The 13,371-nt window shown below is 47.5% G+C and overlaps 1 protein-coding gene across 1 annotated transcript in view; it reads left to right on the top strand.

Moving 5' to 3' along the window:
• The window catches only part of MCTP1 (multiple C2 and transmembrane domain containing 1), a 1,759,297-nt gene that overhangs the window by 1,410,713 nt on the left and 335,213 nt on the right, over positions 1-13,371 (top strand). The window contains exon 16 of the mRNA XM_086960921.1: positions 6,206-6,325. Within this exon, the coding sequence (XP_086817047.1) occupies positions 6,206-6,325 (120 nt within the window). The remainder of the gene's footprint in view (positions 1-6,205; positions 6,326-13,371) is intronic.

The raw sequence follows: 13,371 nt of genomic DNA, 5'->3' as shown, positions 1-13,371 counted from the left end.
AGAGAGTGAGGGTGGATAACAAGAAGCCCCTGGGTTAGATCTATTCGCCACCGAAGAGAACGCGCAATGTCATCAGTTCTGCGCGTTGGAATTTCCAAGGCGGCACTCGCTCGGAGATGCTTTTTGTCGCGAGTGGAGTTGCGGTCTGTTGTACGCCTTTCCGCCTATACCACTTCTGCCCAGAGTGCTGAAGAAGATCAAGCGCGACCGGGCACAAGTCAACCTTGTGGCTCCGGACTGGGCACGAAGGTACTGGTATCCCGAGCTACTCAGTATGTCAGTCGATCCCCCGGTTCATCTGCCTCTTCAGGAGGACCTTCTGTCGCAGCAGCAGGGGACGGTCCTCCACCCGAACCTGTCCAGTCTCCACCTCCATGCTTGGAGATTGAGCGACGACAGTTGAGGCCATTTGACTTGCCTCCTGAAGTCTGTAACGTCATTCTGGCAGCCAGGTGTCCCTCCAGAAAGTCGGTATATGCCTGCAGGTGGAACAGATTTGTGGTATGGTGCACAGCAAAGGCTGTGGATCTTCTCTCTGCCCCTCTTTCTGAGGTTCTTCTCTTCCCTCTTTCTCTTGCCCAGCAGGGTTCTGCTCTGGGCACTATCAAGGGCTACCTTTCTACCCTTTCAGCCTTCATAAGGCTGCCTTATCAGCCATCTTTCTTCAAGTCCCCTATTGTAAATCGATTTCTGAAGGGCATCACACACACGTTTCCACCTGTTCCCTTCGTGATGCCTCAGTGGGACTTGAACCTGGTTCTTACTTTTCTGATGTGCGCTCCCTTTGAGCCACTTCACAACTGTCCTATCCGCCTTCTTACCTTGAAGACTGCCTTCCTGGTTGCCATCACCTCTGCCAGGAGAGTGAGTGAGCTCCAGGCTCTTTCCTCTAAGCCTCCTTTCCTTTCGGTCCATCCGGACAAGGCTGTGTTGCGGACAAGGCCCTCTTTCCTGCCCAAGGTAGTCACAGCCTTCCACATCGGGCAGTCCATCACCTTGCCCACCTTCTTTCCGCCTCCGCATCCCTAGAAAGAGGAAGAGAGGCTCCACCGTCTGGACCTAAAACGTGCGCTCTCTTACTATCTGGATCGCACATGCCAGTTCCGGGTGGATGACCAGCTCTTTGTTGGTTACGTGGGTGCTAAGAAGGGAAAGGCGGTGCAAAAGCGACCATCTCGCGGTGGATCATCATGTGTATCCAGTCGTGTTACTCCTTGGCGAAGAAGGAAGCCTCTGTTGGGCTAAGGGCTCATTCCACTCGGGCCATGGCGACTACAACTGCCCTGGGCCGAGGAGTGCCCTTGCAGGACATTTGCCAGGCAGCTACTTGGGCCTCGCTGCACACGTTTGCAAGACATTATTGCCTGGACAGTCAAGTCCGGAGGAATGGCTTCTTTGGCCGTTCCGTCCTCCAGGACTTTCTGGTGTGATTATTGGTTCGCAGACCCACCACCGGGGTTGGTATTGCTGGGGTATCTATTCTAAGGTAAGGAATCTATCACTAACGTGTCTCTTTCAGATGTGCAAGTTACTACTTGTGTAACGATATATCTGTAAGAGGCATTAGTTAGTGATAGATTCCTTACCGACCCACCCATCCTCCCCGTTCTGCGAACCGATATCTAGGGTTAAGGTCATCCCCTTTCAGGGCCCTAGTTTAATTGGCACCAGTGTTGGTTTTTAGCATGGCTCTGCGTTTCTGGCGCGGAAAAGCTGTGTCTAAGAACTGACGTCAGCACGCGGAGGCGACGTCTAAGTACTCCGACGACGTCATCACGGCGCCCACGACGCCGACGACGGACGCGGAGCCGCAGACGACGCCTACCGACGCGCAAGGGTACTGCTACGCAAAAATTTCCAGATCCAGTCTGACGCTTGGGGATATTCTAAGGTAAGGAATCTATCACTAACTAATGTCTCTTACAGATATATTGTTACACAAGTAGTAACTTGTGCGGCTGGTACTGAACAAGAGTGGCGGCGGGAGTCAAAAAATAAATAGCACCTTATGAGGCCGCCAACTCTCCTCCATCATCATCTGCTTGGTAGCACAAACAGGCTCCCCTAAGCCAATCAAAATGCTGCAATGCAGCGTTGTGATTGGTCTCAAGGTCAGATGGTACCCAGTGCAGAAAATCTCTTGTCACCTCCGATTTTCAAAATGGCAAAAATATGTGTTTAAAACACATATTTTTGCCATTTTGTCACCTCACTCAGTGATGACACTTGTCACCCGGCTTGACAAAATGGCAAAAATATGTGTTGAAACACACATTTTGCCGTTTTGTCGCCCACCCTCAGTGATGACACCGGAGCGGCCTGCACCCACCGCACCCCCCTTCCTACGCCATTGGTCTGAGCGCTGTAATTAAGGCGCTCAGGCAGGCAGTGGGAGCCTGTGCATGTTTCCCACTAGGCTGTGCATGAGAGCCTGGTGGGGAACATGCTAAGTGCGCATGAAGATTTGGCAGGCCAAGCCGTCATGCACACTTGAGTGCACATATTTCCTCCTCCCCCTGCTGACTAATTTGGCAGCCAAGCCCCGCCCTGCCCAAAACCTGCTTCAGAGCAAAAAAAAATAGCAACATTGTGTGCAATGCCTTACAAATATTTAATACAGATGCACAGGCGGTTAAAGAGGATTCTCCTTTTCACCAGAGGCCAGTGTAGTTTGTGAAAGAGACCCGATATTGAGGACAGAGGGGGAGGGGACTGAGTAACATACATATAGTCACATTTTGGACTAACGCAACCTACTGAATAGTATAAGCCAGAAGGCCCAGATAAGAGGGTATTAGTATAGCATATATGTGAACCCACCAAAGTCTGTAAAATGGTATAGTCGAACTTTACTAGAAGAAAAGGCAAGCGTATCTTCAAATTGTCAAGGCAAGAAAACTTGTGGCCATCTGATCCTTTAATGAAAGTTATTTTAAGTACTGTGAGGACCCAGACAAGACTTGTTTTCGGGTCCTCCGCTCAGAACAACTTTGAATTTTTATTATGCATTTTCTGCTAATTCATACCCACATGATGCCATGCATTATTAAATTATACGTTATAATTTCTGATATGGGATCACTGTAGGAAGGGGGAGTATTATGTGGTGCAGCTGGTTAGGCTTCACCATGCAATATTGTCACAAACCCAAAAGATGATCCTAGGATTCACACTAATAAAACCTTTGCTCGGCAGTGGTAGTGTGGCAAAGAACAGTCAGGCCTTATCATAAGAACGTGTTAATCATTTCAGAGTACCATGGCTGATACGTAGTTGACACGACTCGAGAGAATTCCGACACCAATTTATAAAAATAGAGTGTATTATTATCTTAATTTAGACACTGAAGCAAATAGATTAGCATACATATAACTGAAGTTACCGATTTTAAAAGCAATATAGAATCAGTGCAAAATAATACTGTGAAAAGTTAGCATTACAATCCATGGGGAAAAACCACGAGTGACAATCGGACACTTGTAGGTCGAGTGTCGTGGCTCCCTTGTGGGGTAAAGATGAAATGGGTACCAGGACCAGGCCACGACAGTAGGTTCAGGTTTTATCTAGCCCAGGAGCAGAGTTTCCGTGACTGTCCCTGTTGCTGAACAGGAGCTGCAGGAGAGTTGCTTTTACCTCTTATTCAGAGCTGCAGGGGAACAAGATGCAAAACACAACAATGGGGGGGTTGCTGATGTTGGCCAAAGGTTGGATGGAGTTTCCTCTAGGTGCAGAATCGAGAGAAGGGGTCGGTTGCCAGACTAGCGACCACCAATCCTTGGCAGCGGTAATTCTTGGGAAAAGGTAAGTCAATGTCCGGTGGTCCCGGGGAGCACAGTAGCTGCCTGTAACTTCGTGGGAGACAGAACTATAGTTCCCACAATATACTAGACCATCTGGATTTGGGCAATCCCACGGGGCTCGATGGCCAGCAATTCTTCGGATACGGAGCACTGTTTCACCTACAGTTTACAGGGGACTAGTGCCACTAGTCCAGGGGAATTTGAGGGTGCTTCAGGCTTCCACAGGGGTCCCTCTGTGTGGGACAACTGAGAGATAGCCTAGGATGAGTCTCAATCAGGCAGTTCCAGGCGCGTTGTCACAGGTGCAGAGTATCCCTCTTTTGCTTTGTGCAAGTCCTCATGTTGCAGACACAGTTCTCTTCTGTCCTCTTTGATGCAGGATGTTCAGAACTGTTGTCAAGAGTGTCCCTTAAATCCTAGATTTAGAGGAGTTGGGACGCGGTAGCAAGAAACCAATTGGCTGTTACTCCCTACACCTAGTCTGCTACTGTGATGACCAGATCCGGGGTAAGGGTTGCCTTTTCTACCTAGAACCTTTTATTCTGCCACTTATAAAAATGGCAGAACCCTTCTTTCAGTGTTCAGACCGGGCTGCACACCCTGGAGGTGTGGCTTTCCTTCTGGGGGTATACATCTCATTGACTAGCTAATCTCCAGCGAGTGCAAGTGTGCCTGGGGCAGGGAGAGGGCTGTTTTCTCCTTTTGGAGTCAGCCCTGCTGTACATCAGAGGCAGTGTAGCCTTTGAAGCTCACCGCCTAGATGTGCCACTTCACTAGCCTTCCTGGGAGGGAGGAGGTGTGACCCCCTTCATGCCCAGGCCTTAGTTTCTGACTCCTGGGAGTGATCACACTGCCTGGTAGGTGGCCAGAATCCTGTCTTGGCGGCAGCAAGTGTGGGAAGTGAGCCAGAGCACAGAGAAGCTGGGGTAAACCGGTGGGAAACTTTTAAAGTAGCCAGCTGGGTGTATGCCACATCACCCTCATCTTGAGATGCATGTCAAGGGTGAGAAGGCATGTTGTTTGATACCAAACATGAAATATTTAGGTGGTACCATAATGGAACTGCCAACCTCGAGTTTGCCCTGGTGCCAGCCCATATTATCCTATGGACCATCTATCACTTATAGTGTCCTTTGATAAATGTCACAATAGGGTCATATAAGCTTGCACTTACATGTCCACACCTTTGATATAATGCCCCCTGCCTCCTAGGCTTTAGACCTTCCTTAGGGGTGAATGGGATGTATCAAAGACAGTGCATTGACTTTGCCAGACATGATGAGGGTAAAGTCAAGTTCGAGCAGTATTCCACCCATTCCCTGGGTACTTATAAGTCCCCTCTGTGGGACCTATAAGGGGGACAAAGTCCTTGTCAATTTGGTATAACAATTTATACATAACAATTTTAAGGATAGAGCACTGGCACTGGGGCCTGGGCAGCAGACTCCTGTGGACTATCCGAGTCGTAACCATCAGCATTGGTGCAATAAGTGGAGAGGTGACAAAACAAAAAGGGCACTTTATTAAAATCAGCTGAAATTTTTCTTTCCCTAAAAATCCTTACAGTGACACTAGTAGAAAGAGTAACAGAGGCAGGCAAAGAGAGGGAGGTAGAAGGGAGATTTAGTTGCCTTGGGTGAGATAGACACATACAAGATCACTTTCCTGGGGAGGGTGGGAGCCCTGGCCAATTGCCCACGTTGCCTAAACCTTTAAACGTCCCTGATTAAAGTTCTTCATCAAAGACCAAACCCAAGTTTTGTCAGTTTTGATGGCCAAGGAACAGATCCCTGTAATTTATACACTATACTGCCCCCCTGATTAACCAGAAACACATTGATGAAAAGCAGCTCTTTTCATAGAACAAGTGGCCAAAGAGGGCTCTAGAAGTAAATAAAAGCTCCAAGTAACCAGCGACACAAATGCTTATTGTAAACCCGTTGATATGAAACTGAGATTGGCCTGAATTTCCAAATCCTAAATTCAGAGCCAAGAAGGATTTACTGATTAACTCTTATTGTAAACTAAATTCAGAAGCTTCAGTAGCTTTGCAGAAAAACGAAAACAAATAATTTTACATTTTGTTTTATATGAAGGGAGGATCTCACATTACAGAAGGAAAAAGACAGCCTTGCCCCCCTTCTGAAATCATGATAAAAGGGGAAGGAAAAAGAAGCATTTCTATTGGAGTATTTATGAAACTCTCTGGCAGTGTGCCATTGTGCATGTTCAGGGGATGTGTTCAAAGTGACATTGCATGGGCCCATTGTCCTCTTGCATTATAAGGGCAGGACACCAAGTGTGTTGTATTGCATTGTCTATTGTGTTTGTCAACCTCAGTTTGCTAGTGTGCTGCATTTTTTTCAAGTAGGTTTGAAGTCATTGTGTCCCTTTGTCTTCCTCAGCTTTTCCTGTTTGTGGTGTGGAACTTTGAGATCTACATGATACCACTGGCTTTGTTGTTACTGTTGGCTTGGAACTACTTTTTGATCATGTCGGGGAAGGATAACAGGCAGCAGGACACAGTAAGTCTTATACGCCTTTCTTTACTGCATGTGTTACTGTGATATCTGTTCCACGCCCGTTCCAGAAAGAACACTTTAATCGAAAAATATGATCTTTCTTTCCGGGTAAACAGGTCAATATTATTCTAATTGAAATACCCAAATTATAAACATTATTGCCTATTTAATAAGGGTTGAACAAATGTGCAATGGCAGAAAGAGGAACTGCATCTTTAGTCAGTTTTTAGAAAATATGTGACCCCTTAATTCAAAGTGCGCACATTTTCTGGGGCCCAGCTGCCGTGCTCTTTTTCACACTGTAGGTCTCTTTATGAAAGTATGTCTGTCCATCCACCTGGCTCCTATATGTTCATGTGACATTTGCATCAAATGGTGTTTCTGCTAAGATCAGGGTGAAGTAGTGTGGCTCACTGGTTAGAGGCGGCAGACCCGAGAGCAGAGGACGGCCCGGAACCAGGGTTCGATTCCCGGCGCGGCAGGTTTCTGGACCAGGGTCAGCGGACTCGATAATTCTCTCGCCTCGGTGCCCACTCTGATCAGCGATCACACTCGGCAACTCTGGGCATTAGCTTGCCTCATCTTCACTAACGGCCCCACCAGACCGCCGGGGATGCCTGGTCTCACCCTGGAGATACCCATTAAGGGACCATCTCTCAGGGAAGCCAGGAAGGGTTTTGCAGCGGTGAAGCGCCTTGGGACCCTACGGGTAAGTAGTGCGCTATATAAATGCCAATACATTTACATTTACATTTAACCATCTCTCTTGTGCGTCATACGTTGAAAAGACCATGCTTTGTCAGTCTAGCAAAGAAGAGCGGCATGCCTCGATGACAAATCATGTGGTGCAGCTTCCAGCCATGAAGAACTGTTCAGCTGCATTTTTGGAGACCCGCTGAAACGTGTTGTTGGTGTATCAAATTACTTTGTGCTGTTTTCAGGTTGGGCTGTTTTTTATTGTCCTTCGTGTTTTTAAACTGGCGTGAAGTGCATGAGGTTGTTGTTCCAGTGCACCACTGCTGTGTTGGACAGGCTAGAAAGTGACGGACACTTTTGCAAGCTTACTCACTATTTTTGGGAGTCCGACAACCCTGTTAGTAGCATCTTGTTCGCTGGCCCATGAGGCACAGTGCACACTTCTTCCTGCATTCTGGTACATGCAGACCCTGCAGGTCCAACTGATGCAGTGTTTGGGCTGCATCACACATTGTAGGGATGTCTGTCAATGTGAACTTTGGACTTCCCCAAGTCCATCGTTCACAGGTCCATGTTGGTTCCTGACTCAGCTGATCACAGTTCTTTGGCATTTGCAAGCATTAGTTTGAGTTACAGCGTGGTGACCAAAAGGCCCAGAAACTCTCCAGGGACTACCACTAAGTGATGATAGATAGCAAAAACAATAATATACCAAGTGCCAGAGGACTACCTTAGGAATAGTAGCGCTGCCTGCCAATAACACTCCCCTGCACCGATAACTCTTAGCAAAAAAACCCTTCCCACCACCCACTGGCATTTTGAAAACAATAATAATATTGAAAATGCCTCCCCCTATTTTGTGCCAGGACGCACGCATCACCCTAAACTGCCCATCTGGGGCAAAACACTCTAGAGCCTCCCTATGTAGAAAAATCCAGAACCACCAGCCTGCAGGTCCCGTTATTTGCCCTACTGAGGCACAGGGCACCCCGTGGTGTAGCTCTCCTTGTTGCCAGTTAGAGGGAATATCCATATCTATATTTATAAGCCCACCCAGGCATTTGCGACATACTCCCACCCATTCATTTAATAAGGAACACTCCTGACTTTGCAGAGGTCTCATGCTAATGACAGACCTTCACTTCCGGGTCAACCCGCAAGACTTCTCCTGCCCCAAGTTCACTGCTCCTCAGTGTCCTCCACCTCCTGGCCGCTAAGCGTTTCCGGGACTACATCCACTGATGCATTGGGCCATTGTGACTGTTCATCTTTGTCCAGGTGGGTGCATCCGCCTCTGTCGCCAAGACCAAGTGGGCGTCCTTACTCATTTGTAACATCCCATTGCTCCCCACAATGATCCTTTTGTCCGGGTCTGTGCCCCCACACCGAGCGACCCCTCATCTCCACCCCTGTGTTGCAATCCTTGTGAAAGTCAGGCGCCCCATTTCTTGCTTTGATTCTGGGGTTCTCGCAGTGGAAGGGCCTCCCACTGAATCTCCAACCATTCCCAGACCTCTTCGGGACTCTCAAAGAAGTGCGCCTTTCCCTGTGACAAGACCTTGAGTTTCACAGGGTATAGCAGCATGTATTGCAGATGCAAGTCCCTCAACTTTCTCTTGCCAAGTAAGAACTATTTCCTTTGTTCCTGAACCCGCTTGGTATAATCTGGATAAATAGAGATCTTGCTATTTTCATAGAAGAGGTCTTGTTTCTCTCTAGCAGACAAAGCATGCAGTCCCTATCTCTATAGTTCAGTATTTTTGCAATAAACGCACGTGGTGGAGCTCCCGGTGGAGGCACCAGGGCCCTATGTGCCCTCTCGATGGTAAACATATCTGATAGGCCCGCTTGGCATAGCTGGTATTTGATCCACTTCTCCAGAAAAGGCTCAACCGCTCTCCCTTCAGCTCTCTGGAAAAGCCCAGCACGCAGATGTTACAGCGTCTAACGCAGCCCTCTGCATCTTCGGCTTGGCGCTCCAAAGTTTGCATCATAGAGGATAATTGCGGCACTTGTTTTTTTAGGGCGGCTACTTCTCCCTTGAGGCCCGATACGTCATCCTCCACCACTGTAACCTTATCCACCACCTTACGGAGGTCGGCCCACAAGAGATTAACATCTATAGAAACAGTGTCTATCCGGGCCTCTAACGCCTTTCTGGAACCTGTATGGTGGCCAGCAGCTCTGCCCATGTCGGCTCTGTTTCTCCTCCCCCATCTTCCTCATCTGTTCTAGTAGTTTGGCGCATAAAGCGATGCGGGGTTGGCATGGTGTAGTACACTGTGTAATGGTATTATATGTCCCTGCTCGCGTGCCCTTATCTTTACTCATATTAGTGTCCAGTGAGGACAGTCCTATGCCGAGTTGCGTGCTGCTCTCCTCGCTGCAACATGTCTGACCCCACCAACACCAGCCAGAGGGTCACTATGTTACGACACGGAGAGTACACTCGATGACCTGTCCTTCTGCTTCCTTTGCGTGTGCTATTCAGTAATAAGGATCCCCTAGTGAGTGTTAAGTCTGGATAGTCCGGTTTTAAGGATTATTGTAGGATTTATCGGCGGGCCAGCAGGGAGCTGAAAAACTGACGTCCTGTCAGCCATGTTGCTAGGCCGCGCCCCCCAGTGAAGGAATTATTAGTGGATGAGGCGGAGTCTAGAGTTTGGGTAAAGGGCAGACTTTGGGACACAACAATATGACCATTGGTTGTCAGTAATAGAGGGTTGGTGTCTTCTTCCCCATTGATACGGGTGGTCGGGGCTGTCACATGCTCTGTGTCTTGCATGACAGAGTAAAGATGAGTGACTAATCAGTGTGGCAATGGGTAGGTAAGTATGTGTCCAAAGGTGTGGAGTGTAGGAGGAGGAGCCAGGAATGTGCCATGCAGCACACAACATGTGGCTCGACGCGACGCTGGTGGTAAAGAAGGATCACAAGCACTGTGGGGGGAGGGCTTAGAAGGCGCTAATGGAGGTAAGAACAGATCATCAGGATATAGATCCGCAAAAGTTATGTGTGTCCACGCTCTTCCATTCCAGCCCCCTCGTCCCACTTTGGTGGTATTGGAGGGTTGAGCACAAGGGGGACAGAGGGCACATATAGGCAAATCACCTCAAGTCATCCCTCTCCCATTTCACTCCCATGGCACATACTCCACCGTGTCGATCTCAGTCCATGGCGGTTTCTATGTTTTTTACTGTGCCACGGCAAGGGGGCACGATGCAGTGCGATATGCCTCAACAGCCGTGTGTGGTTGGAATTGCGTAGGGTAGAGACAAAAATGACTCTATTGAGCCTGGGCACAGAGTCCATAGATGGATAAATCGTGCGCGCCCAGTCCCCCCTGTTGGAAGGATAGAGTGAGTGTCTCCCTGCTATCCTCAGTTGCCTGCCTGCCCAAATCAGGGCAACAAGGGGAAAGCATTGCTGCCATAAAAAATGTTCAGTGAGTGGGATTGGTAAGTTTATAAATGGTTACAGCAACTTAAGTAGGACGACCATTTTCGCAATGGCTATCCGACCACTCACAGACAATGGCAGTCAAGTCCACACTGGGATCCTCTCTTCCAGCTACTCCATGGCATACATTAATTGGCTTCCCAGAATTTGTCAAGGTCGCGGCTGGCAAAATACCCAGATAGCTCACCAGTTTAGAGGCCCATTGCAGCGAGTAATCTGTGACAAATGGTTGTGTGCACTGCATGAGGGGAAACAGTGTGGAGGTGGCCCAGTTGACTTGGATCCCCGAGTGGTGTCCGAACTAAATGACCCAGAGGATAACTGGGCCTAAGTTCTCTTGGTGTTTACGAATGTATAGCGTCACATAATCTGTGTACATGGAAACCACCAGGCTTCTGGCCATCAAACAGAGGCTACTATGGGTGTGATATTGGCACAACCAGGCCGCAAAGGGCTCCATTGCCATGGCAGCAGGCACCCTTGGCGACTCCCACGGGTAATCAAGAATGGCTCTGACAACATGCAGTTAAGACAAAGACGGACCATGGTGAAGGTGCATAGGACGCAAATCAAGCGAATGAAGCGCGGCCCAAGACCGATCCTCGATAGCAGCTGGAATAGATACGAGTACTTTAGGGAGTGGTATGCCTTGGTGGCATCCAGTAATATGGCAGCCGCAGCAAGCCGGGGGTCAATGGAATCCATGAGCGCAAACAATGTGCAGAGATTTTTTGAAATGGATCTACCCGGCACACACCCGGATTGGCCCAGGCGTATGATGTCAGGCAACAGGGGTAGGAAGCTGTTCGCAGGAAATTTTGCAAGTATTCTCTTGTTGCCATTTATCAAGGAGAGCGACCAATAGGAATCACAAAGATCAGCTGGCTTGCCAGGTTACATAATTGTAGCTATAATTGCCTCATGCAGAGATAGTGGCTGCGCTCAGGATGCCAAGCAGTCCTCATACATTGACAGCAGATGAGGAAGCAAGCAAGTCTGCATGCTCCCTTAAGAAAGAGGTGGTAAGACCATCTAGTCTCTGCGCTCTGTCGCTAGGCATAACTTTGATGTTTGGATGACTTTCTATCTCCAAGGCACACTACACGAAATCAGAGATGTGTGCAATGTTTTAAAATAAGTGTGCTTTTTGCCCTTCAAGTATAACTCTTATGTACCCGGTCTTTCAGATTTTGACAAGCTCGGCTGCCATCAGTCAAAGCTACAAAACCTTCTGGTAGGGCACGGAAGAGTATGATATGTTGTCCCCTTCAGGGAACTATCACAGAGTGAGACATATTTGCGAAAAAACTGACAGTATAGTCTGTATAAACCCCTCTTTAGGAATTCAGCAAGTTCTAGATGGGAAGCCAAATTAAGATATATGTGAATGTGAATGTGAATAGGCTTTTATAGAGCGCACTTACACTCCAGGGAGCATCTTGGCGCTAGACATCACTGTCCCGACAGAGAAGAGGTAGGGATGCTGCTTAGGTAGATCCTATTTATAGATCCTGGTCTATGAGTAAAGTGTGGTTTAGATTAACGCTAAGCAGAGTGAGTCTTCGATTTTGAAGATCCATGTTTTGAGCATTTTACGAAACAATTTTTCGGAATGGATCAGGCGCATTTGTGGTGGGAGCTTGTTCCAAGCTTTGGCTCCCAGTACTCCGATGGATTTTCCACCTTTTGTGGTTAGTCTGAATTTGGGGACTGCGAGTAGGTTCAGGTTGGATGATCTGAGTGATCGTGGGGGAGTGTATCTTCCAAACCTTTGGGACAAGTATGTCGGTCCTGACTGGTGGTAGGCTCTGAACGTAATGAGCAGGATTTTAAATAGCACTCTTTTGTGGATGGGTAACATGGGTATCTTTCGGTTCAAGAGAAATGAGAGAAAACGAATGACCTTATTTTCCATTTCAGGATGGATTAAGTAAGTAAACAATTCTGTTGGATCAAATTAAGGAATGCAAATGCTTCAAGTGAACCATTTGGCCTCTTGGGAAGAAGCCTATAGCTGTTTCTTATTTTTCACACTATGTGATGGGTTTCCTACCTTCTACATATATATTGATGGCCATTCAAGTTATAGAGGCATGTCAGTTGTTATCAGGGAAATGTGAAGATTCTGTTTGTTCTCCAGAATGCTGGCACTACAAATAGGGGGCTCAAGGTTTGAAGGAAGCTCTACTCTAGAAAACCTTTCTGACGTCATGTTGGATTTTCTCTGTTCAAATGCCTCGGAGCGACTTCCAGCCAGAATTTCTCAAAACAGGTAATATACAATTTTGTAGTAAATTAATTTGTAGTGATGGATGAAAAAATATTGGGCTGAATGGATAAAAGTCCATGAACAATATTTGCGTTCACCCTTCAAATACTTTTGTCATGGCCACTGTTTTTCTGAACCTACAGCAAACTTGACAAGTAAAGGATGAAGCTCTCCCCCTAGAACTGGCTCCAAAAATGTGCCAGACAACCACCTGGCCTTGACATGTTTGGATGTAGGACTCTGAAGACTGCTAGAAGGTGTTGGGACCTGCTAGCGGGCCTCCTTGCATAAAGGCTGTGACGTTTTTGGATTTGATGACGCCAGAGCACACGAGGTTCTGTGTATCCTGTGGGACGCTTTTTCTGTTGACCTGAGTCTGTTAAAGAGAGTTTAGTCGACTATGTTAGAAGGTGACCCAACCTGCTGCCAACAAATGGTACAATATTCTTTGGTGACTCACCTGAAGGTCTACAACAAGTTACAAAAGTGTTTTTTTTTTTTTAAAGAAACCCTTATTAAGTCAAACTGATTTATTGAAGTTTGACACACTCACAAGGGACACAATAGAATGAATTTGCTGATTTGAAATTTCAGACAAAGCTGGACACATCTTGACAGCTGCATA

This window comes from Lissotriton vulgaris, chromosome 3_1, assembly GCF_964263255.1.
Source record: "Lissotriton vulgaris chromosome 3_1, aLisVul1.2, whole genome shotgun sequence".
Taxonomy (NCBI): Eukaryota; Metazoa; Chordata; class Amphibia; order Caudata; family Salamandridae; genus Lissotriton; species Lissotriton vulgaris.
This window is presented reverse-complemented; position numbering and strand designations above follow the sequence as displayed.